Genomic DNA, 24964 nt, shown 5'->3' with positions numbered 1-24964 from the left:
TTAGTTTAAACTGGAGATTCCCCACCTTTACATGAGGGCTTTGGAGTAGGTCCTTAGTCAAAGCAAGCTTGAATCATCTCTTCAATCCTCTTCCCCCCCCCCCCGCATCCACCTTCTACATTTGATGTAAGGCCTATCTCTGATCTCCAAGGCATCAATGAAATGGAACTTTCTTTAAACCAGAGAATAAAGATGGTGAGGAGGCAGTTTGCATTCAATGGTAGGGAGCGAAGGGGTCACAGCACCTGGTTCCTCTGCTCTGCTTAAATTGTGTTATCCTGTAGCAGTGTAGTCAGGAGGGAAAGGGCAAAGTATAATCACACAAAGAGCAAACAGAGCTTCTTGGATCTCAGGAACATGAAGCTGCTAGTTTTTGGAAATATTTGTCATTGTATCATAACTGTCCACCTTTCCCACTCTGAAAAATGCTGCTCTAAACAAATCTTTCATCAGCTGTGGGCTATAATACATTCTGTCTAATTGGGATTGGTGGGGTTAGTGTGGGGGTGGTAATGGAAAAACCAATTCCCATGAAGAATTCATAAAGGTCTTTAGTAACCTATTAAAATTCTTACTAATTGAACTGTAGAACACTACAAACCAATGGCTGTGTATTGCTATAAGGCTACCCACCACTGAAAATCTCTCCTTAGTAGAGTAAAAGACAAAATCCAATCTTAAAATTGGAAGTCAAATCCTGCTGAGGAAAATAGAAAGGAACATAAATTTGGGCAAGTCAAGGATAAATAGGCAGGCCCAAAACGAATCTGAAGAGCAACTAGTAAAAGACACAAACACTACCTGCAAAAAGAAAATGTAAGTATATCAGAAGCAGGAAGCCTGCCAAATAATCAGTGGGGCTAATGGATGATCAAAGTGCAAAAGAAGCACTCAAGGAAGACAAGTCTGTTGTGGGGAAGCTAAATGAATTCTTTGCATCAGCCTTCCCTGCAGAGGATGTGAGGGAGATTTACACACTTGAACTATTCTTTTTAGGTGACAAATCTGAGGAATTGCCCCAGATTGAAATGTTGACAGAGGAGATTTTGGAACAATTGATACATTAATCAATAAGTCATCAGGACCAGATAGCATTCACACCAAATATAGGGTGACCGTATGTCCAGGTTTCCCAAGACATGACCTCATTTTTTTTGAGCCTCTGTCTGGATGGATTTTGCAAATAAGAGGCAATGGCTGGGATTTTTGTGAGCAGATGTTGCAGCTTGGAAAGAGCTGTCTCTGTGCCCCAATTGGTCCCTTACCTCCAGCTGCCAGACCTTGCCAACCCAGCTCCCAGCCCTGGGGATGGGGCCTGCAGGAAGGCACTGGCTGGTGCTGTGTCCGGAACCTGCACCAGCCACCTTGCTGCTGTCACATGGAGTGACACTGCCCCTCACTTTGAGAGTGAGGCTTCAGGTATCCCTCCTAATACATACACACCCCACCAGCACCTCCACAGAACTCCCCGAATACCCCTCCCAGTGTGTGTGTGTATACACACCCCTCCTCCCCTTCTCCAGCAGTGTCTCTTTTTGGGAACCTGAAATATGGTAACCCTACTCAGGTCAGGCTATACCTGCTACTGTAATAAGAGTAGACGTTCCTATCTGCGGCTCATCAAACCGACTGCCTTCTGGGTAGCCCAGGAGGGTGCAAGGCTAAGGGAGCAAGCCATTACAGAAAAGCCCCACTGCCTTGTGGCCTGCTAAACCCAGGGTTGTGAGTTCAATCCTTGAGGGGGCCATTTGGGATCTGGGGCAAAAATTGGGGGGATTGGTCCTGCTTTGAGCAGGGGGTTGGACTAGATGACCTCCTGAGGTCCCTTCTAACCCTGGTATTCTATGATTCTATTATTCTAATTCGGGAGAATGTAAGGCTATGAGAGTAAACTTGGACAAAATCTGGAGTGGAGCACTGAAGGTGGTCAGGTACGAATATTTTACTATCTTGTGACATTTTACTCCATAGGCTTTATGGAAATATGCTTATGAGTGTGAATATGATGTAACTGGAATATGCTTTATGCAAAAAGTCTCTTGTAAGGTATCATTACAAAGCTTATAATCTACTGAGTGCGTTCATCCTATTTGTTTGCATGTATTAGTTTATGTCTAGAGTTAGGAGAATAAGATATAAACTTGTATTACTGATGTAAACATATTAAGTGGAAGCCATTAAGGGTGCTTCAGAATCAATGAACTGTAAATGGCTCTGTTTACTTGCAAACCTTCCTGTGTACATGTGGGCCAGCACAGGAAGAATGGGGGCTGGGGTCTCACAGGACATGTGACCATGTCACCATGATACTGGAATCCATCTTAAATCTGGTATTTTTCCATTTAGAAGGAGGGGTGGGGACCCAGAGAGACGACAAATTCCCGCCTTGTGCCAAAGCTATAAAAAGGGATGGAACAGGACAAAAGGGTCCCAGCCATGAGAAATCCCTTGCTGACCACCTGAGATGTCTGCTGGAACTAACAAGGACTGTACCAGGGGAAAGGATTGGGCCCAGACTAGGAAGGAGTCTTGTGTTTGTGTTTGTTTTTGTTGTTGTTGTTGTTTTTGTGTGTGTGTGTGTTTGTTTGTTTGTTTTGTTTTAAAAAAGGCTCCAGAGGTGATCCTGACAATTACAGGCCAGTAAGCCTAACTCTAGTAGTAGGCAAATTGCTTGAAACTATAGCAAAAAATAGAATTATCAGAGCCACAGATGAACACAATACAAAATTACTCAAGACAGTTAAGTCCAAAGCTGTCTGCAAAGAGTTACAAAGGGATCTCACAAAACTGGGTGACTGGGCAACAAATTGCTGATGAAATTCAGTGTTGATAAATGCAAATTAATGCATGTTAGAAAACATAATCCCTACTAGACATATAAAATGAGGTCTAAATTAGCTGTTACTACTCAAGAAAGAGATCTTGCAGTCATTGTGAATACTTCTTTAAAAACATATGCTCAATGTGCAGCAGTAGTCAAAAAACGTAATAGAAGAGGTGGAGATAAGACTGACTATCACAATGCCAATACATAAATCCATGGTACGCCCACATCTTGAATACTGTGTGCAGTTCTGGTTGCCCCATCTCAAAAAAGACAAAGTGCAGAGAAAGGAAAAAAGAATATTAGGGGTATGGAACAGCTTCCATAGGAGGAGACATCAGAGAGAGTGTGATGGTTCAGCTTAGAAAAGAGATGACTAAGAGGGGGTTCTGACAGAGGTCTATAAAATCAGGAATGGTGTGGAGAAAGTGAATAAGGAAATGTTATTTACCCCTTCACATAACATAAGAACCAGAGATCACCCATTGAAATTAATAGGTAGGAGATTTAAAATAAACATAAGGAAGTACTTCTTCACACAATGTACAGTCAACATGTGGAACTCGCTGCCAGTGGATGTTATGAAGGCTAAAAGTATAACTGGGTTCACAAAAGAATTAGATAAGTTAATCTATTAGCTAAGATGGTCAGGGATGTAACTACACACTCGGGGTGTCCCTAAACTGCCAGAAACTGGGACTGGATGACAGGGGGATGGATCACTCAATAAATTGCCCTGTTCTGTTCATTTCACCTGAAGCATCTGGCCCTGGCCTCTGTTGGGAGACAGGCTATTGGGCTAGATGGACCACTGGTCTGACCCAGTATGGCTGTTCTTATGTTGTTCCCTCAGCTGGTCCAGCTGTAATGGCAGTGTCTAAGGCAGGGGTCTCAAACATGCGGCCTACAGGGTTAGTCCCTGCGGCCTGCCAAGCTCCCTGCGGCCCCGTCCCTGTACCCTCCCCAGCGCGCTGCGTCCCCAGCCTACCTCCAGGCCAGGGGTGGGCAAACTATGGCCCCGGGCTGGATCCGGCCCCTCAGGACTTTGGAGCCGGCCTGTGGATTTGCCAACCCCGTGGTGCTGAGGGCCCCGTGCGGCCCTGGGGGAAGGGGGAGGGAAAGTGGGAAAGGGGGTTGATGCAGCCCTCGGGCCAATGTACAAGTTCTCATGTGGCCCTCCTGGTGATTTGAGTTTGAGACCCCTGGTCTGAGGTACTGTGAATCTTCTATAAACACTGAAATGAGTGTGCATTGCCCAGTAATTAGAAAACATTTTCAGGGCTCATATACAATTCTTTTCAAAATGTAATTTTTAAAAAAAGTGGCTGGTGGCAAGTGCATAATGCTGTTAGGATCAATGGTGTCATGGGGCAGATTCTTTTAGTGAGGCAAATTTAGCAACAGGAACTATCAACCTTTTTAAAGAAAATCCAACCACTCAATAGCCTATAGACACCACTATAAAGGCAATAAGTATTTACTTCATTTGTAAGCTTTTTATTAAGTACCTACAACAGTTAAGTTTATAGTACTCCAATTTTTAGTCAAGCAGGGTACTGACAGAGTTTCTTCAGGCTTTCTCATAGATCCTAGTGCAGGTGATGTCATTCATGGTGCATTCCTAGAAGACAAAAGAGGAGTTCACCAAAACAGTTGTACTTTCTCACAGCAAAACAGTAAAGACAATCCCACTTTAAATACAATGAGGGAGAAGAAAAATCATCTCACCCATTTTGTTTGTGCAAAGAAAAATGTGCACTATATTATAAGGTTATTGGTATTAGTATTTCCCCTTTTCACATTTCCTTCCAACCTTAACATATATTTTGATTTACAAAAAAAAATCAAAATATATGTTAAAGACTAATATTTGTATGAATTCAGCCATCTTTTGAGCGTCTTCATTTCTGTCTTACTTATATGGCCCCCACAATCACAGTATCTGAACACCTCACAATCTTAAATGAATTTATCTTCACAACACCCCTTTAAGATATGGAAGTACTTTTATCCCACAGAGAGTCTAAGGCCTGCATCCTTAAAAGTATGTAGGTGTCTAAATCTCATTGAAATCAACAGAAGTTAGGTAACCAAATACCTTTGAGGATCTGGGTCGAAGTAACTTGCCCAAAGTTATAAAGGAAATGTGTGGTGGAGTAGGGACTTGAACACACGGCTTCTGAGTTCCATGCTAACCACCAATCCATCTTTCCTCTTGTCCCATATTCCTCAATATTAACTTAAGTCAGCCTATTTGCTAATGTTCTCTTCCTGCCCTATGCAACCATCACACTTCTAACATAAGCCACATTTATTTAAGGAGAAAAACTGAATGTAAAATTAAACTATAACTGTTTAGATGATCTCTACAGCTTTGCATTAATCAGTGATCAGATAATTAGAATGAATTCACTCACCACCACCATTTTCCCATCTACCACTTGTCTCTTTATTGTGGTCTCTTTGCCATCCCAGTTCTGGACCTGATTTAATGACCCATTGTCTAAGGTTACAATGCTCTGAAGAAACAGAAAGAAGCAAAACATGAGTATCCTGCCCAGATTATTATTATTTAATCTAATTAGAGCAGAGGCACACATAAATTATTATTTAATTTAATTAGAGCAGAGGCACATATACTACCCCAGTGTGCAGGGGGACTCAGTTATGCTAATTACTGTACAAACGTATATTGAAAGATAGCCCCTGCCCAGAAGAGCTGATGGTCATGCTGGTTAAAGAAGTTATTCACTCAACACTCAGAAAGTCCCACTTTCTATCTTGGGGTTTTACACTGAACATAAAAACAGCCACACTGGGTCAGACCAAAGTCCATCTAGCCGAGTATCCTGTCTTCCAATAGTGGCCAGTGCCAGGTGCTTCTAATGGAATGAACAGACTAGATAATCATCAAGTGATCCATCCCCTATGGCCCATACCCAATGTGATGAGCAGCAGGTATCTGGGGATCTTTCATGTGAAATAGATGGGCAATGATAGGTACTAGCCCCAATGCTATTCAACATTTTTATTCATGTTTTGGCAATACATATAAAATCACTACTGATAACATTTGTGGATGAAACAGATTGCCGGGGTGGTAATTAATGAGGGCAGAGCAATCTGGATTGATTGGTCAACTAGGCCCATTAAAACAAAATACATTTTATTACATCCAAATACAAAATGATATACCTAGAAGAAGAAATGTAGGCCTTAACTACAGAACAGGGGACTGTATCCTTGATAGCAGTGACTCTGAAAAGGATTTTAGGGGTCATAGTGGACAAGCAACTCAGCATTAGCTCCCAGTGCGATGCTATGGCAAAAAGAGCTAATGTGATTGTGAAAATTTGTCTAAGTACAGTTTATGAATTCTGGTTAATTTTGTGAAATTACTGCATGTGATTGAATGCCTCAATGTGTAGTGAGTCAGCCAGGGGCTGGGAAGGTCCCTGTCACATCAGTCCCTCCCCTCCCCTTCTGGAATAAGCTACAGAACAAACAAAAAGATAAAACAAAAGATAATGGAGCAAATAATTAAGCAATCAATTTGCAAACATCTAGACAGTAATAAGGTGATAAGTAACAGTCAGCATGGATTCGTCAAGAACAAGTTGTGTCAAACCAACCTGATAGCTTTCTTTGGCAAGGTAACAAGCCTGGTGAATGGGGGAAGATGTGGTATAACTTGACTTTAGGAAAGCTTTTGATACTGTCTCACATGACCTTCTCATAAACAAACTAGGGAAATGCAACCTAGATGGAGCTACTATAAGCTGTGTGCAAAACTGGTTGGAAAATTGTTCCCAGAGAGTAGTTATCAGTGGTTCACAGTCATGCTGGAAGGGCATAACGAGTGGGGTCCTGCAGGGATCAGGTCTGGGTCCGGTTCTGTTCAATATCTTCTTCAATGATTTAGATAATGGTATAGAGAGTACACTTATAAAGTTTGCGGACAATACCAGGGGTTGCAAGTGCTTTGGAGGATAGGAATACAATTCAAAATGATCTGGAGAAATGGAGAAATAGTCTGAAGTGAATAGGATGAAATTCAATAAGGACAAATGCAAAGTACTCCATTTAGGATGGAACAATCAGTTGCACACATACAGAATGGGAAATGACTGTGTAGGAAGGAGTACTGTGGAAAGGGATCTGGGGGTCATAGTGGACCATAAACTAAATATGAGTCAACAGTGTGACACTGTTACAAAAAAAGCAAACATCATTCTGGGATGTATTAGCAAGAGTGTTGTAAGTAAGATATGAAAAGTAATTCTTCACAATGCTCTACTCCGCCGTAATTAGGCCTCAACTGGAGTATTGTGTCCAGTACTGGGTGCCACATTTCAGGAAAGATGTGGACAAATTGGAGAAAGTCCAGAGAAGAGCAACAAAAATGATTAAAGGTCTAGAAAACATGACCTATGAGGGAAGACTGAAAAAATTGGGTTTGTTTAGTCTGGAGAAGAGAAGACCGAGAAGGGATATGATAACAGTTTTCAAGTACAATGACGGTTTTTTACAAGGAGGAGGGAGAAAAATTGTTCTTCTTAACCTCTGAGGATAGGACAAGAAGCAATGGGCTTAAATTGCAGCAAGGGAGGTTTAGGTTGGACATTAGCAAAAACTTCCTAACTGAGGGTGGTTGAGCACTGGAATAAATTGCCAAGGGAGGTTGTGGAATCTCCATCATTGGAGATTTTTAAGAGCAGGTTAGACAAATACCTGTCAGGAATGGTTTAAATAATATAGTCCTTCCTTGAGTGCAGGGGACTGGACTAGATGACCTCATGAGGTCCCTTCCAGTCCTATGATTCTATTAAAAGAAGTTGTTAACCGTGATGACTGTGCTCTGACAGGGCAATGGGTATGCTATGGAGGATGCCTGAGCTGGAAGAAAACTAGTTTAACCAAGTTTATCTGCAGGGAAGGGAAAGTGGAGAGTGGAAAATCCCCAAACAGGAGAACAAATGGGAAGAGCTGGCAGAGCAGGGGTTTAAAAAGCAAAGGAGCAGGCTTTAGGAAGGAGAGGGGATTTATTTATTTTTTTACTGCAGGACCAGCCAAGGTCAAAGGAAGCTGGATGGAGGAGAGAGGTCCAGGAGGTGGCACTTGGAATCCTGAAAGGACACTGTTCCAAATCCTGAAGAATACTCCAGAGTAGTGAGGAAATTGAGGCAAGAATGACATACAGATATTTTATTGTATTGTCTAGAGCTGTGTAATTTTTGTGCTGTTTAAAGTAGAGAATGATTGGTTTAAGAACCTTTAGCTAAGTCTTTGTGATGTGTGCTTCACGTATCATGTGTCCCTGGAGACTGTAAACCAGAGTGCCCACAAGGTAGGAGCCCTTAGAAAGGGTGTGCTTAAATTAATGGGAAGATGGAGGGAGCCAGTACTAATTTCAGGACCTAGGCAGCTGGATCATGGGGTCTCAAGAAAGGTGTTATACAGAGGATCTGTATCCTGAGAATGTGCCTAAAAACCCAGAGCCAGATGAAGCTTAAAGCAAAAGGCACCACCATGTTGAGACCCAAACGAAGCAGCCTGGTGAGTGTCCAGAAGGGGGAATGACTAGGACTGTGACAGCAATCCTTAGGTGTATAAACAGAGAATTAGTGAGTATGAGTAGGAAGGTGATTTTACCTCTGTATACAGCATTGGTCAGACCAATACTGGAATACTGGGTATAGTTCTGGAGTTCACAGTTTTAAAATATGTTGAAAAATTGAAGAGGGTGCAGAAATGAGCCACAGAAATTATTTGAAGGATGGAGAAAATGCCTTTTGTTGAGACACTTAAAGAGCTCAATCTGTTTTGTTTATTAAAATAAAATAAATAAAAAAGACCAGTGGTGACTTTATTACAATGTATAAGCACACTCACAGGGAGAAAGCACCGAATAGTAAATAGCTCTTTAAGCTAGCAGAGGAAGGCATAACAAGAACAAATGAATGGAAACTGAAGCCAGACAAATTCAAATTAAAAATTAGGCACATATTAACAGTGAGGGTGATTAACCATTTGGAACAGACTGTCAAAGGGAATGATGAATTTTCCATCTACTGATGTCTTCAAATTCAGATTGGATGCCTTACATAAGAACGGCCACACTGGGTCAGACCAAAGGTCCATCTATCCTATTATCCTGTCTTCTGACAGTGGCCAATGCCAGGTGCCACAGAGGGAATGAACAGTACAGGTAATCATCAAGTGATCCATCCCCTGTTGCCCATACCCAACTTCTGGCAAACAGAGGCTAGGGACCATCCCTACCCACCTTGCTAATAGCCATTGATGGACCTATCCATGAATTTATCTAGTTCTTTTTTGAACCCTGTTATAGTCTTGGCCTTCACAACATCCTCTGGCAAGGACTTCCACAGGCTGACTGTGCGTTGTGTGAAAAAATACTTCCTTTTGTTTGTTTTAAACCTGCTGCCTATTAATTTCATTTGGTGATCCCTAGTTCTTGTATTATGAGAAGGAGTAAATAACACTTCCTTATTTACTTTCTCCACACCAGTCATGATTTTATAGACCTCTATCATATCCTCCTTTAGTCGTCTCTTTAACAAGCTGAAAACTCCCAGTCTTATTAAATCTCTCCTCATACGGAAGCCATTCCATACCCCTAATAATTTTTGTTGCCCTTTTCTGAACCTTCCCCAATTCCAATATATTGTTTTTGAGATGGGGTAACCACATCTGCATGCAGTATTCAAGATGTGGGCAAACCATGGATTTATATAGCAGCAATATGATATTTTCTGCCTTATTATCTATCCCTTTCTTAATGATTTCCAACATTCTGTTCACTTTTTTGACTGCTGCTTCACATTGACTGGGTATTTTCAGAGAACAACTCTCCACAATCACTTCAAGATCTTGCTCTTGAGTGGTAACAGCTAATTTAGACCCCTTCATTTTATATGTATAGTTGGGATTATATTTTTCAATGTGCATTACTTTGCATTTATCGACATTGAATTCTTTCTTCTAGATGCTCTTTAACCTATAAGTTTTTGAGCTGGGTACAAAGTTACAGAGGTAACTGGGTTAGACTATATGATCTAATGATCCCTTCTGTTCTTAAACTCTATAAATCTAAGGAAAAAATTCCTAATGTACTTCATGGAATCTGGCTCTTCTCCTTTTTTAGGGGGATATAAAAGCTCTACTTAAGTTGCACTGAGCTTTCCAGGTGTGTTTATCTAATTATCCACTCTGATAATTAGCAGATGTGTTTTTACCATGTGGAAAAGAACTGTCTGTGCCTTTTGCAGCAGATTGGGAGCACCGTGAAGGACAGCTTTAATCCTCACCTTGGTTTTCCGGTCATCTGGTGTGGTTTCATCAAACTCCTCACCAAGCTTGAAAGAGATCTCATTATTTTTAAAGGCACTCTTGGTTTTGATGGTTACCATATCACCGTGAGCACTGATGGTCATGCTGGGTTTGGCCAGCTTGCCCAGTTTCCTGGTGGCTAAGCCCACTCCTGTAAGCAAGATAATTCAGATCTCTTAAATGCTACCAGGAAAAAAAACCATTATGGATTTCAGTGTCTCAGGAATCCATCACTTCTGGGACCAACCCGTCACTTCCAGGACCGACCGCACTGGCCAATTGCGCCGGCCTGTGGGGCCCCACAAAGCGCAGGGCCTGGAGCAGTCACACGCACCTAGGAGCCCTGTGGCCTGCCTGGGCGATTTAAAAGGGCCGGGGGCTACCCTTTTTAATCACCCAGGCCCCTGGCCAATTGCCCCCTTTGCCTCCACTCCCGTTGGTGGGCTTGCTTATTAGTGACCTCAGAAAAAAACATAAAATTCTCACTGATGAAGTTTGCAAATGACACAAAAATTGGGGGAGTGGTAAGCAATGAAGAAGACAGGTCACTGATACAGAGCGATTTGGATCTCTCTTTGTATATATGTGTTTTAATATGGCTGAATGTAAAGTTATACATCTAGGAGCAAAGAAGGTAAGCCATACTTACATGATAGAGGACTCAAGGCTGGGAAGCAGTGACTCTGAAAAAGATTTGTGGGTCATGGTGTATAATGAGCTGATCAGAAGCTCCCAGTGTGATGATGTGATCAAAAGGGCTAATGCAATCTTTGGATACATAAACAAGGGCACCACAAGTAGGAACAGAGAAATTATTTTGCTTCTGAATTTGGCACTGGTGCACCTGCTGCTGGGATAATGTTTTTAGTTCTGGTGTCCACAGTTCAAGAAGGATATTGATCAACTGGAGAGGGGTGGGGAACTTTTTTTCTATTAGGGGCCACTCACCCACAGAAAAAATCAGTCGCGGGCCACACACAGCCCCGTGGGGGGTGGGGGCTCAGGGCTTCCCCTAAGCTCCGGGGTGAGGGGTTTGGGGTGCAGGAGGCGACTCCAGGCTGGGGCCAAGGGGTTTGGAGTGCGGGAGTGGGTTCTGCCCTGGGGCAGGGGGTTAGGGGTGTGGGCTCAGGCTGGGCTGTGCTTATCTCAGGCGGCTCCCGGTCGGCAGTGCAGCAGGGCTAAGTCAGGCTTCCTGCCTGCCCTGGCTCTGCACTGCTCCTGGAAGCAGCCGTCATGTCTGGCTCCTACGCGGAGCTGCCCACAGCTCCCATTGGCCGCGGTTCCTCGCCGATGGGAGCTGCGGAACTGGCAGTGGTGGAAGCACACAGAGCTTCCCTGATCACCCCTGCTCCTAGGGGCCACAGGTACATGCCGGTCATTTCCGGGAGCTGGAGCTGACCCTAACTTTCCCCCACAGCAGAGTGAGCTGGCACTTGTGGCTCCAGCCCCACGGGGGAGTGGGGCGCCAAGGCTCGGGGCCTCTGGCCTGCAATGTGGAGACTTGCCACGGGCCAGAAGAATTGAAGCAATGGGCCGGATACGGCCCGCGGGCCATAGGTTCCCCACCCCTGGATTAAAGGATTAGAAAGCCTGCCTTCGAGTGATAGACTCAAGGAGCTCAAACTATGTAGCTTAACAAACAGAAAGGTAAGGGGTGACTTGATTACAGTCTACCAGCACCCACATGGGGAATAAATATTTGATAATGGGCTATTTGATTTAGCAGAGAAAGGTATAGCCTAGTCCAATGGCTGCAAGTTGAAGCTAGACAAATTCAGACTGGAAATAAGGTGTAAATTTTTAACAGTGAAAGTAATTAATCATTGGAGAAATTTACCCAGGTGGATTCTCCATTGCTGACAATTTTCAAATCCATATTGGATGTTCTTCTAAAAGATTTGCCCTAGGAATTATTTTGAGGATGTTCTATGGTCTCTGTTACATAGGAGCTCAGACTAGATAATCACAATGGTCCCTTCTGGCCTTAGAATCTATGATTCTATGGATCTGTGATTTAACGCTGTGTAGTCAGCCAGAATAATATCCAGCAGGTAAATGGAGGCATATATATTCATATGAAATAATAGAGACATCTTCCTCATTCCCCACACCCTACTTTTAATACCTGCCTGTAGTGGGGTGGCTGCCCCACTCCTGCAGAACAGGCATTAAAAGCAGTCGTGGAAAGGGCTGCAGCTGGGAAAAGGAGTGAAAGCAGCTAAGGGAATAGCTGATCACAGGTGTGGCCAGCCCAATCAGGCCACAGCTGGCCCTATAAAGGGGCTGTGAGCCAGGAGTTGAGGAGTCTCACTCTAGCCCTGGAGTGGGAGGGGCTAGCTGCTGAGAAGAGAAGAGAAGAGAAGAGAAGAGAAGAGAAGAGAAGAGAAGAGAAGAGAAGAGAAAGCTGCAGCCTGGTAACACTGCAGGCCTTGGTGAAAGCCTACAGAGGTACTAGGGCTGCAGAGATACAGCCTGGGAATAGGCAGAGGCAGCCAGTCCTAACCCCTTGCCAATGATGAGTGGCCATTATAGACTGCAGTCTGCCCCAGGGAAAGGGGGCCAGATGATCAATTGGAGAGGGGTGGGGAACCTTTGATTCCCTCAGGGAACTGATGGGCAGGATCCCCTGGGAGAATAACATGAGGGGGAAAGGAGTCCAGGAGAGGTGGCTGTATTTTAAAGAATCCTTATTGAGGTTACAGGGACAAACCATCCCGATGTATAGAAAGAATAGTATATATGGCAGGCGACCAGCTTGGCTTAACAGTGAAATCCTTGCTGATCTTGAACACAAAAAAGAAGCTTACAAGAAGTGGAAGACTGGACAAATGACCAGGGAAGAGTATAAAATATTGCTTGGGGAGGCAGGAGTGAACTCAGGAAGGTCAAACAACACCTGGAGTTGTAGCTAGCAAGAGATGTTAAGAGTAACAAGAAGGGTTTCTTCAGGTATATTAGCAACAAGAAGAAAGTCAAGGAAAGCGTGGGCCCCTTACTGAATGAGGGAGGCAACCTAGTGACAGAGGATGTGGAAAAAGCTAATGTACTCAATGCTTTTTTTGCCTCTGTCTTCACGAACAAGGTCAGCTCCCAGACTGCTGCACTGGCAGCACAGCATGGGGAGGAGGTGACCAGCCCTCTGTGGAGAAAGAAGTGGTTGGGGACTATTTAGAAAAGCTGGACGAGCACAAGTCCATGGGGCTGGATGCTCTGCATCCGAGAGTGCTAAAGAAGTTGGCGGATGTGATTGCAGAGCCATTGGCCATTATCTTTGAAAACTCATGGCGATCCGAGGAAGTCCCAGATGACTGGAAAAAGGCTAATGTAGTGCCCATCTTTAAAAAAGGGAAGGAGGAGGATCCTGGAAACTACAGGCCAGTCAGCCTCACCTGAGTCCCTGGAAAAATCATTGAGCAGGTCCTCAAGGAATCAATTCTGAAGCACTTAGAGGAGAGGAAAGTGATCAGAAACAGTCAGCATGGATTCACCAAGGGCAAGTCATGCCTGACTAATCTAATTGCCTTCTATGATGAAATAACTGGCTCTGTGAATGAGGGAAAAGTGGTGGACATGTTGTTCCTTGGACTTTAGCAAAGCTTTTGATACCATCTCCCACAGTATTCTTGCCATCAAGTTAAAGAAGTATGGGCTGGATGAATGGACTATAAGGTGGATAGAAAGTTGGCTAGATTGTCGGGCTCAATGGGTAGTGATCAATGGCTCCATGTCTAGTTGGCAGCCGGTATCAAGTGGAGTGCCCCAAGGGTCGGTCCTGGGGCCGGTTTTGCTCAATATCTTCATAAATGATCTGGAGGATGGTGTGGATTGCACCCTCAGCAAATTTGCAGATGACACTAAACTGGGAGGAGTGGTAGATATGCTGGAGGGTAGGGATAGGATACAGAGGGCCCTAGACAAATTAGAGGATTAGGCCAAAAGAAATCTGATGAGGTTCAACAAGGACAAGTGCAGAGTTCTTCACTTAGGACGGAAGAATCCCATGCACTGCTAAAGACTAGGGACCGAATGGCTCGGCAGCAGTTCTGCAGAAAAGGACCTAGGGGTTACAGAGGACGAGAAGCTGGATATGAGTCAACAGTGTGCCCTTGTTGCCAAGAAGGCCAATGGCATTTTGGGATGTATAGATAGGGGCATTGCCAGCAGATTGAGGGACATGATTGTCCCCTTCTATTCAACATTGGTGAGGCCTCATCTGGAATACTGTGTCCAGTTTTGGGCCTCACACTACAAGAAGGATGTGGAAAAATTGGAAAGAGCCCAGCGGAGGGCAACAAAAATTAGTTGCCTTAGATGAGTTGACTAGAACACATGACTTATGAGGAGAGGCTGAGGGAACTGGGATTGTTTAGTCTGCGGAAGAGAAGAATGAGGGGGGATTTGATAGCTGCTTTCAACTACCTGAAAGGGAGTTCCAAAGAGGATGGATCTAGACTGTTCTCAGTGGTAGCTGATGACAGAACAAGGAGTAATGGTCTCAAGTGGCAGTGGGGGAGGTTTAGGTTGGATATTAGGAAAAACGTTTTCACTAGGAGGGTGGTGAAACACTGGAATGCATTACCTAGGGAGGTGATGGAATCTCCTTCCTTACATATTTTTAAGGTGAGGCTTGACAAAGCCCTGGCTGGGATGATTTAGTTGGGGACTGGTGCTGCTTTGAGCAGGGGGTTGGACTAGATGACCTCCTGAGGTCCCTTCCAACCATATTCTATGACTAGCAGTGGCCACTGAGGCAAGGTGGGGTTAGAGGGTTGGGGGTTCCCCAGGAAGGGGAGACCCAGAGCATGGGGCAGAACCCTGAGGTAAAAGGGCAGTGGGGTCTGGGAGGGACATGAAACTGAGGCAGGTGAGCCACTGGCTAGCAGAGGGTGCTCTGAGGCTGGAAAAGAGCTAATTCCAAGATGACCAGCAGGAGGTGCCGTGCTGGTGAGTTCTGCAATCTGCTACACTCCCTCATAAAGCTTACTACAAGGTGCCCAGAAAGTTTTAAATAGACATGAGTACCTTGCATTTCAGAATGCATTTTATGAGGCAACATTAAAAGTATGGCTTACACAGTCTGCTTTGTGTGACCTGATCTTGGTAAGGGCTTATTTATTCATTGCTTGCAGTCTTACCTATCCTGGATAAAGCACTGCCAGTGACTGACCAATGAATGGAAAGCCGAACACAAACGAGGCTCTGTGTTTTGGGGGAATAATTATTAGTTAAGCCCTTTGTTCCCACAAAGGACAGAGACAAACTGATCCCTTCAGAGTTTATGCCTCAAAAAGCCTGTATTTGAGAAAGATTGCAGCACCAAAACAAGCTGAAATAATTTATTAAGGGAGACCTGGTGAGATTTTGAGACCTCCCTAGAAAAAACATAAAGGGTAATCAGAGGTGGAGTTCATAGATTTGTTCAAATCTAGGTTACATTGTGCCTAAATCACTACATTTTGGGGGAGGACTTTAATAAAGTTTTATGTAGAGCAAACAGCTGTGTCTCAGAATGTTGTCAGTTGCCTTAGAGGCAGACTGTGGAAACAAGCCAGCAATTGTCAATTGGTACTAGGGAATCAGTGATGTCACTGTCATGGTACTGTCATATTTGAGGTATGAGAAATGTTTGGTAGTACTATTAAGGAGAACCCAATATTAGGCCACTGCGAAAATGATGCTAATTCTAATTGATTGGCTCTATTTGGCAACTGAACAATGTGTACCATCACTTTTTCCTCTTATTTGTGGTGGATTCTTTCAACTCTTGGCTTAGTTGAAGAAAGTCTTAGTATTTTAACAGGATTTGAGGTTTTGATGGTACCATCATGTGTCCACATTTTACAAGTATGCCACTTGGTTCCATTGCTCAGTATCCTGAACTCAATTTTCCAGGATAAAAGCAAAAATTTAGTCATTAAAACAAAATCAATGCAAAAAACCCACATCTCTTTACGTTATCTCAAGAAAGGAATCAGGGAGTGGTAATCATCTTTAACACAAACACCTCTGGCTAGAATATTTACAAATGATTTACTAATTAAGTTACTTTATAAATATCATAGGTTTTTTCAGGTGTAGCAGATTATCTGGGCAATTCCCAGGCAATGGAGGATCAGTACTTGCAGTGTCATTTCAAGTCTACTATAGCAGTGAATGTCTTAAGGAAAAAGGAGTTCCATCATGTCCCATAGCCTATTCTACCATCTCATAGTGGTCACTCCTTTGTTTGCAAGTGACTGGAAAGCAAGAGATCCCCAGATTATTTCTACTTAAAAACAGTGACCATTAAAGGCAGAAAGGACACTTAAAAGAAAAAGCATTAAAACCCTGTAATATTTCTCACCTAATTCTTTCATGTATGCATCAAAGTTTTCACATGAGGTTGAGTTCCAGGTTCCCAGGAGATGATCAACCATTTTGTCCGATTTAGTGGAGCGCTCGCTCTGAAGGGAGGGGAAAAAGCCCAACTGCTTTAATGGCCTGATCCAAAGCCCAGTGAAGTCAATGGGAGTCTTTCCAGTAGCTTTAGTGGGCTTTGGATTAGCCCCTAAGCATGTGGTGTGTAATGCACAAAGAGTAATATCTTGTTTTTAATATGCTCTGAATATGTGCTATCCAGGTTGGAACGTGTCTTCAGAAACCCCCATTACTAACCATTCACACTTATCCCAGCATTTCCATGCAAAGACAATCATCACCATATAATGAACTTTTCAAATCCAATAGGGAAAAGCAGTCTGGCTGAGCACTAATGAAACACAGCTGCGAAAACAAAAGGGAGTAAAGATTCTGCAGCAAGAATGGTTCTGCTTCCCCACTTCACCCCAAAGGGCATAAAATCTCACAATGGAACACACATTTCTTAGTTAATTCTGTATTACTTTTGGGGGGTTGGCTATATTGGGCTGGATTCTCAGCGGAAGTAAGTGTTCTACCTTCTCTGGTCATAGAGCTGAATGTAATTTAGAGCAGACTCTGGACTGTTCTAATTTACAGGGGCTGGATCAGTGACCTGGGTGGCCTGGGGATTAAGAGAGACCTTGGGGAAAGGGCCTTGGAGAGTGGGGAAATGTAAGAGGAACTTAGTGAAGGGGCGGTGGAGGCGAGGTTGGTATGCCATGTATTTGAGTTTAGCTGTGGTATATTGGGTCTTAAAGTTTGAGGTGAGATGCAGAAGAGAGGGGCAGGGGTAGAAATGAGAGGTGGGAGAGAGGGGAAGTTATGTTTTTGAGATACTGACTTCATGCTGATGACATTCAGGAAGAAATGTCTGAAAGACAGTGGCAGATGAGAGAGTGAACAGAGGATGAAAGCTCTGAGGAGAGGAAGGAGAGTGGTAGAGATGGTAGCTGAGGCCCAGCTCCTCAAAGGTATTTAGATACCTAACTCCCATTGATGTTGATCCTGAATTCCTTTGAGGATCTGGGCCTGAAGTCCCAAAAACAGATGAGGTAATTTATGGATATGTTGTAGATGGGGAAGAGGAAGGAGGTCACAGTGTTGTGGGTCACTGCCAGAGCATGAGAGGGGAAGGATATGGACCCACCATGGGCGACAATGAATGAGGAGTCTGAGGGTATGTCTAGATAGCAATTAGACACCCGCAGCTGGCCTGGGTCAATTGACTCAGGCTCGTGGGGCTTGGGCTGTGGGACTGTAAAATTGTCTAGACATTTGGGCTTGGGTTGGAGCCTGAGCTTTGGGACCCTCACATTGGGTCCACAGCAATTTTTAGCCCTGAAGCTTGGGCCCCATGAGCTCAAGTCAGCCATGCCATGGGCCTTTTATTCCAGTAGAGGCCAGTCTGAGAGGCAGCTTTGCACGGTTCCTGGAGATGCTGCTGCTAAGGGTTGAAGTATTTAAAATAAGCTTAAAATAAATAACACAGCAGGACCTAACTTTTGCTAATGTGTTTTGATTTAGGGTTCTGAGCCTGCTTCTCTTTCCCTGCAGGCATCCAAGGGGCAAGACACAGGGAACTTGCCTACAACTCCACTGACCAGTAGGTGAGCACGTGCTGGCTCGCATCCATCTGCAGCTGGCAGTTGGCACTGACAACTGTCAAAGAGCCTTTAGTCAGGGCAGGGTACAATGGGATTGGCAAGCAGTTGGTGTTCTCCAACCAATCACTGAACTCTAAGTCACAATGATTCTTAACTTCACCCTTTTGCCTGGCTGCTGAGAAGGCGAGTGAAGCAGGTTTGTGAATGAGATTCATGAAAACAGACTGAAGGGAAAGTAAATTTGCCAGATACAGTTACCTGCGGTACCCTTTGTATTGTTCTCTTTAGCCTAAATTATTGCTCACTGACACAAGATAGAATATCGGAGTACCTGAAACTCTACCTCTCAACCTCCAGTGTACCACACATCTAACCAATACCAGCGTGGAAAGCAGGGACAGCCACAGTGCTAACAGTGCAGCCAGTCTGGCCCAGTGGTGCATTCTAAAGTTTGACAAAGACAACCATGTTTTCAAGGGGTCATTCCAGACTAGGGGTAGAATGCTAAAGACATCCAGAGAATTATTTTTTTAATTTCTATCAGGCTGTTTATTCATCCTTGCTCTCTATTATCTTTGAAACTCAATCATTCCTTATACACTATGTTGAATCTGCAAGATTGTTTATAATCCCTGAGGTTGTTGTTACAGTGCTATTTTCTTGGGAATTACCTTGAAGTTTTACTCTAACACACAGAATGCATCAGGCCAACCCTGGTGTAACACCTTGAGTTCACTGGAGTTACAGCAAGGATAAATTTGGTCTGTCATCTCTAAGGTCTAGGAGTTTGTGTTTAATTTTGTAACTGGGGACCTGTAGCGTGGGTGGTCCTGTTCAGCAATTACTCTGCAATGTCAGTACACCGACATACTTCTCATGCCTGTGTGTGTGGCTTTTGTAGGATCTCTGGAGTGTAATAAGAACTGTTATAACAAACTGAACAGTTTAACACTTCATACTGCAGGACTGTCACCCCATGACTCTGTGTGAGGTGACATGGGAATCTAGGGTGCGTTGAAGCTTAACCCATATGCTCTATATCTCACTGGTGATATTATTAGCCAGTTATGCAGGCTAAAACGTATAATTTATTGTGGCACAGTCTGCAGTGCCTTTAAATTTTTCTAATCTTCTTTTCACTAAATCCTTTTACTAAACACTTACTTAGTAAAGAAAATGGTACCGGGTAGAGCAGGATTAAAATAATGATTGTATGAACCAACTGGGACTGGAGAAAATGAAGATATCTCACAGATATAAGTCACTAAGGCTCAGATTTACTTCTGCTGACCAGGATTAGAGGATAAAAAATAGTCCACATTTTAAAATCTGCAAATATTTTATCTAGGGCTTCCCTCTCTCACCAATAAGATACACACAACAGATTTCGTTTTAGGGAGTTTGAGAGACCTGGTGAAGTTATTCAAGACTGCTTTGAAACCAAAGATCTTTTAAAATAAATCTGATCAAGAGGGTGTATGGGTGAGCAAGTCACCATGTGCATATTTAAAATGTGTCATCTAATAGTTATTAAAGATTAAAAATGACAGTCTGAGACATTAGGAAAATCCACTATGGAAGTGAGTACCATTAGGGGGAAAGGGCTTGCAGGTTTAAGATCTTATTCATGGTCAATGGAGAATTTAAAAGTGAGAAACAGTTAGGGCTGGGACTAATAGTAAATACAATGTTTTCAAAATCCATTTAGTAGAGCCTGAAATCTGTCAAAAAGGTGACGGGGGTGCGTGTTGCTAATCATTATTAGGGCATCTGAAATTATGAAAAAATTGGGAGTCACAAATGTATAGAAAGAAATACAGAAAGTCACAGGATCGCATTATTGTGTGCAAAATATCCTTTATCTTGGGGGAAAAAATAAATCCTAGGTGACTTTCCCATTCTGCACAGGACATTGTACGCATTCATGGAGAGATCTTGCTCAGTTGCAGGCTGACCGGGGCAGCAAAAGATAATTTATTAGGAAAACAATTTTTTTTTTCTGGCACAGAAGTCATGATCATAACAAATGTGTAGCCTTAGTCTATACTTTAGATCAAGAATGACTATGTCAAGGATAAAGGATTGTTTGCAGTGTTGATGGAGTTGTGAAGGCCCCAGGATAGTAGAAAGAGTACCTTTCCCAGACCTGAAGAAGAGCTCTGTGTAAACATGAAAGCTTGTCTCTTTCACCAGCAAATGTTGTTGGTCCAATAAAAGATACTGCCTCACCCATCTTGTCTCTCTAAGGACAGAGGATGCATGTTGTGAGCTCCAACGAGGCAACTCTCATACACAGATTTCTGCTCTATCCTTTGTTGTGTTATAGCTCTGAAAAGAAAGCCACAGTTCTTACCTCCTGCCAATTAAGGTATCTTCCAATATACAAATAGCTGGGCATGTTACAAACCCACCTCTTTCTTATGTATCATTGAGACAGCTGCTGTCTTTGTGCACCATCATGGCAGCTGATATCAGATGGGATGCTCCTATTAAATAATTCACATCTGGGAGCCTGGAGTTATGGCATTATCCATGGTGGGTCGTCAGCGCTGGAATTTTATCCCGCCGTTGAGGGAAAAAAAGCCACAAGTGGGTGTCTTTGGGTGCTTCTGAAAATCCCACCCTTGGTCTCATCTTTGATGGTTGGCTGGTACTATGCAATGTTTAATCCTAGGTTCAAACACTTCTACTGCGAGAACTAAACCAATGGAGTTCTGATGATATCTAGGGTGGCGTCCATCATGTTGTTTTTCAACATGAGGCTCAAAAATAATTTCAAATTATCGCCATCATGACAAAGGAACTATTCAGTTTTCCATAGGAACTTACTTTCTTCTAATTATGAAGCTCAACCAGCCTACATTTGTTCTTGTGCTGGTTCTTTGATCTTTTCTTGGTCATACAAGCACTATGTGTAAAGTTATAGAAAAAAACCTAGTAAATTGTGTGTGGAAAATGAATGAGCCCATGTTTCATGTACTGCATGCTGGGTAATAATATAAGAGGACTCAATGTTTCTTAAACTAAACTTATTCTTTATTAAGAGAACTATTTACAGAGGTGCTGTAACTGCAGCTAGCATTCCAGCCACATGCACACAGATTGGCTTACTAGTGCCTCCTCCAAATTCTTCCCTCCTACAATCTGTGCTTTGCCCTCGAAATTCCATGCATGTTGCTACAATCACAAATATATCATTGCCTGATGCATGCATAGGTGTATGCTTGCAAGTGTAGTGAAGCGCATATGTGATTTCATACTTGCTATGGATCTCGGGAAGAATTTGCACACATACAAACAGATGCTTACTGTGTGCACACATAGAGGCATATATAAAATCTGGTTACACAAACACTGACAGTCAGGTCCATAACTGTTTGGGCCATCATGTGAAAATACAACATGGCAAAGTGTCATCAATGTATAAAGTTTATCAATTAAATATATGTTTACGTATAAATACAACTACACTCATGGGCCTGATTTTGCAAGTTTGAGGAATCCCACTCGGTAAATACTGAGTTTTCTTAATTCACATTGATATTAATGAGAGTTGGGAGCACTCAGCAGATGAATGAAAACATCCACTCTGGTTTGTGTTTCCAAAGTGCTCATACAGTAGCCTTTTCCATAATTTTATTTAACTTTATAATGAAATTATAAACTGCCCTGAAAATTGTGTCCTTTTAAATATGGTTTCCAGTCTTCCCAGTGTGAAGAATCTAACCAATGTTGTTGTTAATATTATAATCTTACATGCATGTTGTGCTTTTTTGTTCCAAACAATCCTAAAGCACTTTGCAAACAGGAATCACCTTTCCCACCATAGGAATGCAGCCACCTCTGCACAACACAACAGTTCAGAATAGGAAGAAAGAAAGAAGTGTATAACCAATTGAAATCTAGGTAGATTTCAAGTTTACTTTGAAAAAAATTACCTGTTTTCTATGGGGATCCAAGAAACTAATCAGTGATGTATTTGGGATTATTGTCACAGTAAAATATCATTCATTACTTTAGATTACTTCTGATTCATGGCTGCGAGTAGTACAATGAGACTGTGTCTGTAGCAGGCAGCACAACTAACAGAAGTGGCAAGAAAAACTGAAAGGAACCTGTAATTGGTTACGTAAAAGCTAACTGGTCGCATGCTAACTTGCGTCTCTAAATTACTTTAGCAACCCAAATTGTACCACCAAGACTTTAGCCGAATGTATTTCCAGTATGCCTGTACAAATGTAACTGCAACATTTGTGTGTTCATCGCAGTGCATGTGAAAATTCACATTTGTGCAGGCAAAACCAGTAACTGCCGCCATGACATTTTTGCACAAAGAACAGAATCGCGTGTGTGCTCTCTGTCTCTCTCACGCACGCTGACTCCAGGAGTGTAGGTGCTGAACACCCATAAGCAGCCCCCATGGATCAGCACCTTCCCCTCCCTCCCTGAGCCTCTCGCCCACTGCGAACAGCTGTTTTGTGGCATGCAGGAGGTGGGGGGACGAGGGAGGAGCAGGAGGGGGCAGAACTGGGAGGGAAGAGGTAGAGCGGGGACAGGAAGAGGTGGGGCAGGGTTGGGGCCTTGGGGGAACGGGTGGAGAGGGGCAGGGCCTGGGACAGAGCTGGAGGTAGAGCACCCCCTGGGGACTTTGGAAAGTTGGTGCCTGTGACACAAAGAATTGATACAATTGCAAATTTAGTGGATGCATTTTAGAGGCTTGCTAACATTTTAACCCGAGGTGTGTGCCAAAGGCCCTCTAGGAGTTGTTGGCAAAATTAAACTATTGCTGGGTGTCTCTCTACGTTTAGGCAACTGCATCTAATTAACATGTTCTGCCAGCCTCTTCAGTGAATAATTGATGGGGAAAAAGAAAAGACAGGAATATCTTACCAAGTATTATTCATAATAACAGATGATTATCCACCATGCTAACAGCAAAAGTAAGGCAAATTTGCTAGCTTTGTAACTTCCTTGGCCAGTTTACAGATACAACAGTGTGTGCAATTTGCTTATGCTACATAAACTGAAATTTAATTCTGTTTATTTTTCGTACAGCAAATTATTCCACAATGCAAAACCGGTTCATGACACCACTACAAATATAACAGATTTGGTCTTTATCGTCGGTATCCTTTAAAAGTGTCTTCCATTTGACAGTTTCTATGGGTTCTATCAGTTCCAGTTCCCCATTATATGTTTAAGGAATCTCTCTATCACGGCTAGTATTTGTAGTGTTGCTGACTCATTATTTTATTGCAAATCTCACAATAGCTGGTATTCTTCTGAAAGCCCAGCTCATGTGAACCTTCCAGCCCTACATTTTTATGATTCCATGAGACTCTCAGCTTTCATATTAAAACAAAGTTTCTAGCCGTAATGGTTAGACAGAAAAGCTGGAAAGCCCTCAAGGCTCAAAACCCAGCAGGAAAATAAAAGAAACCCAAATCTATTACTTTTGAAACTCTCTTCATTTTTAAGTCTGTCTTAGGGGTCTGACTCATGATTTTTGCATGCTTGGGGGCGGCAATACTGAGCTGCCTGTTCGAAGAAAATGTTGAGAGTATCCACTGTATAAAAATGGCTATTGTTTAAGCGTGATGACCATCATCTTAGTTATCTCTGGTGACTGAAGCTGGTCATCCAGCGCTAAAGTCTGAGCCTCTGCAGTTTGAAATGGCAAACGTATCTGTACCTCTGGTCTGCTGAACATTACCCTAGGTTATTCCAACTTCTTAGTAGCCTTAAAAGTTTCCCTAAATAAGTCACCCTCTGCCCAACTCAGTCTAACAGTCTTGCAAACCTTGAGATTAACAATTCAATCCGTTCATGAATATGAATGATGTAGTTGAACACAGATACTAGAAAACTGCATCACTCACCTTTAACTGGACTACCTCCCTGATTTCTCTGCCTCAGGGCTGATGGCTCTCGCAGCCTGTGGGCTAATCTCCTTCCTCGCAGCTATGCTAGGCCCTGGGCCTTGCTGTTCAGAACCAGCCCACAGCTTTCTCTTGGCACTTGTAGAAATGGCTCCCCCTGCTGCTCAAGAAGCCTGACCTCCACTCCCTGCATGGACTGGACACAAGAAATATTTTTGGGGGCTCCTTAATAAATATTGCCTGAACCGGTTAAGCTTGACTATCTGTTTCTGAATGAGAAACAGAAATTCGGAGTCCTATTCCCAAAGTTCATGCTTCTCTACTTCGTTCATTGAGGGAAGAGGTATTCTTAGAAGTTCAAACGATAGGAAAAGACCATGGCAAGACTTTCAGAAATAGAACTTCCATCAGATATTCACTTGCTTCCATCAGATGTCCACTCTGCCTAACATGGCATACTGGGGATGCACTAGGTGTGTGGGATGAATCATAGTATTTCCAATCCCACGTATTCAAAAATCATGTATCAGGCCCCACAAAATCATGAGAGAGACTTAAAATCATTATATAAAATCATTTCTTTTCTTCTCAAATAGAAGATTGTAATCCCAACAATCCAGGAGCTGCTGCTTCAAGAAAAAACCCAAACATCACAAGGTGCATGATAAAATTGTGAGAGTTGGCAACACTGGAATCATACCTCAAATGCTGCCCTTGCATACAGTACCTGGAATATGCCTTTTGTAGTGCTGCGTTTTTCAATGTGAATCTCCCTTATCCAGGACCGGCTCCAGGCACCAGCAAACCAAGCAAGTACTTGGGGCGGCTCTTTTCAAGGGGCAGCACTCCGGGCCTTTTTTTTGTTTGTTTGTTTTGGCGGCACTCCGCGTGGGGCGGCAAAAAAC

The 24964-nt window shown here is 43.1% G+C and overlaps 1 protein-coding gene across 3 annotated transcripts; it reads right to left on the bottom strand.

Annotated features, from left to right (window-relative positions):
- Nucleotides 1-4300: 4300 nt before the first annotated feature.
- LOC311516501 (myelin P2 protein-like) lies at nucleotides 4301-24902 on the bottom strand. 3 transcript variants are annotated; one of them, XM_084620636.1, is made up of 5 exons: nucleotides 24760-24902; nucleotides 16521-16620; nucleotides 10156-10328; nucleotides 5242-5343; nucleotides 4301-4445 (listed from the first exon to the last, which is right to left on the bottom strand). In XM_084620636.1, exons 2-5 carry the CDS (start codon nucleotides 16591-16593, stop codon nucleotides 4395-4397), a joined length of 399 nt encoding a protein of 132 aa, XP_084476762.1. In that variant the 5' UTR covers nucleotides 16594-16620; nucleotides 24760-24902; the 3' UTR covers nucleotides 4301-4394. The 3 variants fall into 3 exon arrangements, with proteins under 3 accessions (XP_084476762.1, XP_084476761.1, XP_084476763.1); XM_084620635.1 differs by having other exon boundaries at nucleotides 24787-24902; XM_084620637.1 differs by lacking the exon at nucleotides 24760-24902 and adding an exon at nucleotides 24060-24140.
- Nucleotides 24903-24964: the final 62 nt, after the last annotated feature.

This window comes from Lepidochelys olivacea (assembly GCF_965140295.1).
Source record: "Lepidochelys olivacea isolate rLepOli2 genome assembly, chromosome: 2".
In the NCBI taxonomy this organism is placed as follows: Eukaryota; Metazoa; Chordata; order Testudines; family Cheloniidae; genus Lepidochelys; species Lepidochelys olivacea.
The sequence above is the reverse complement of the archived record's forward strand: the minus strand, read 5'-3'. Positions and strand labels throughout refer to the sequence as shown.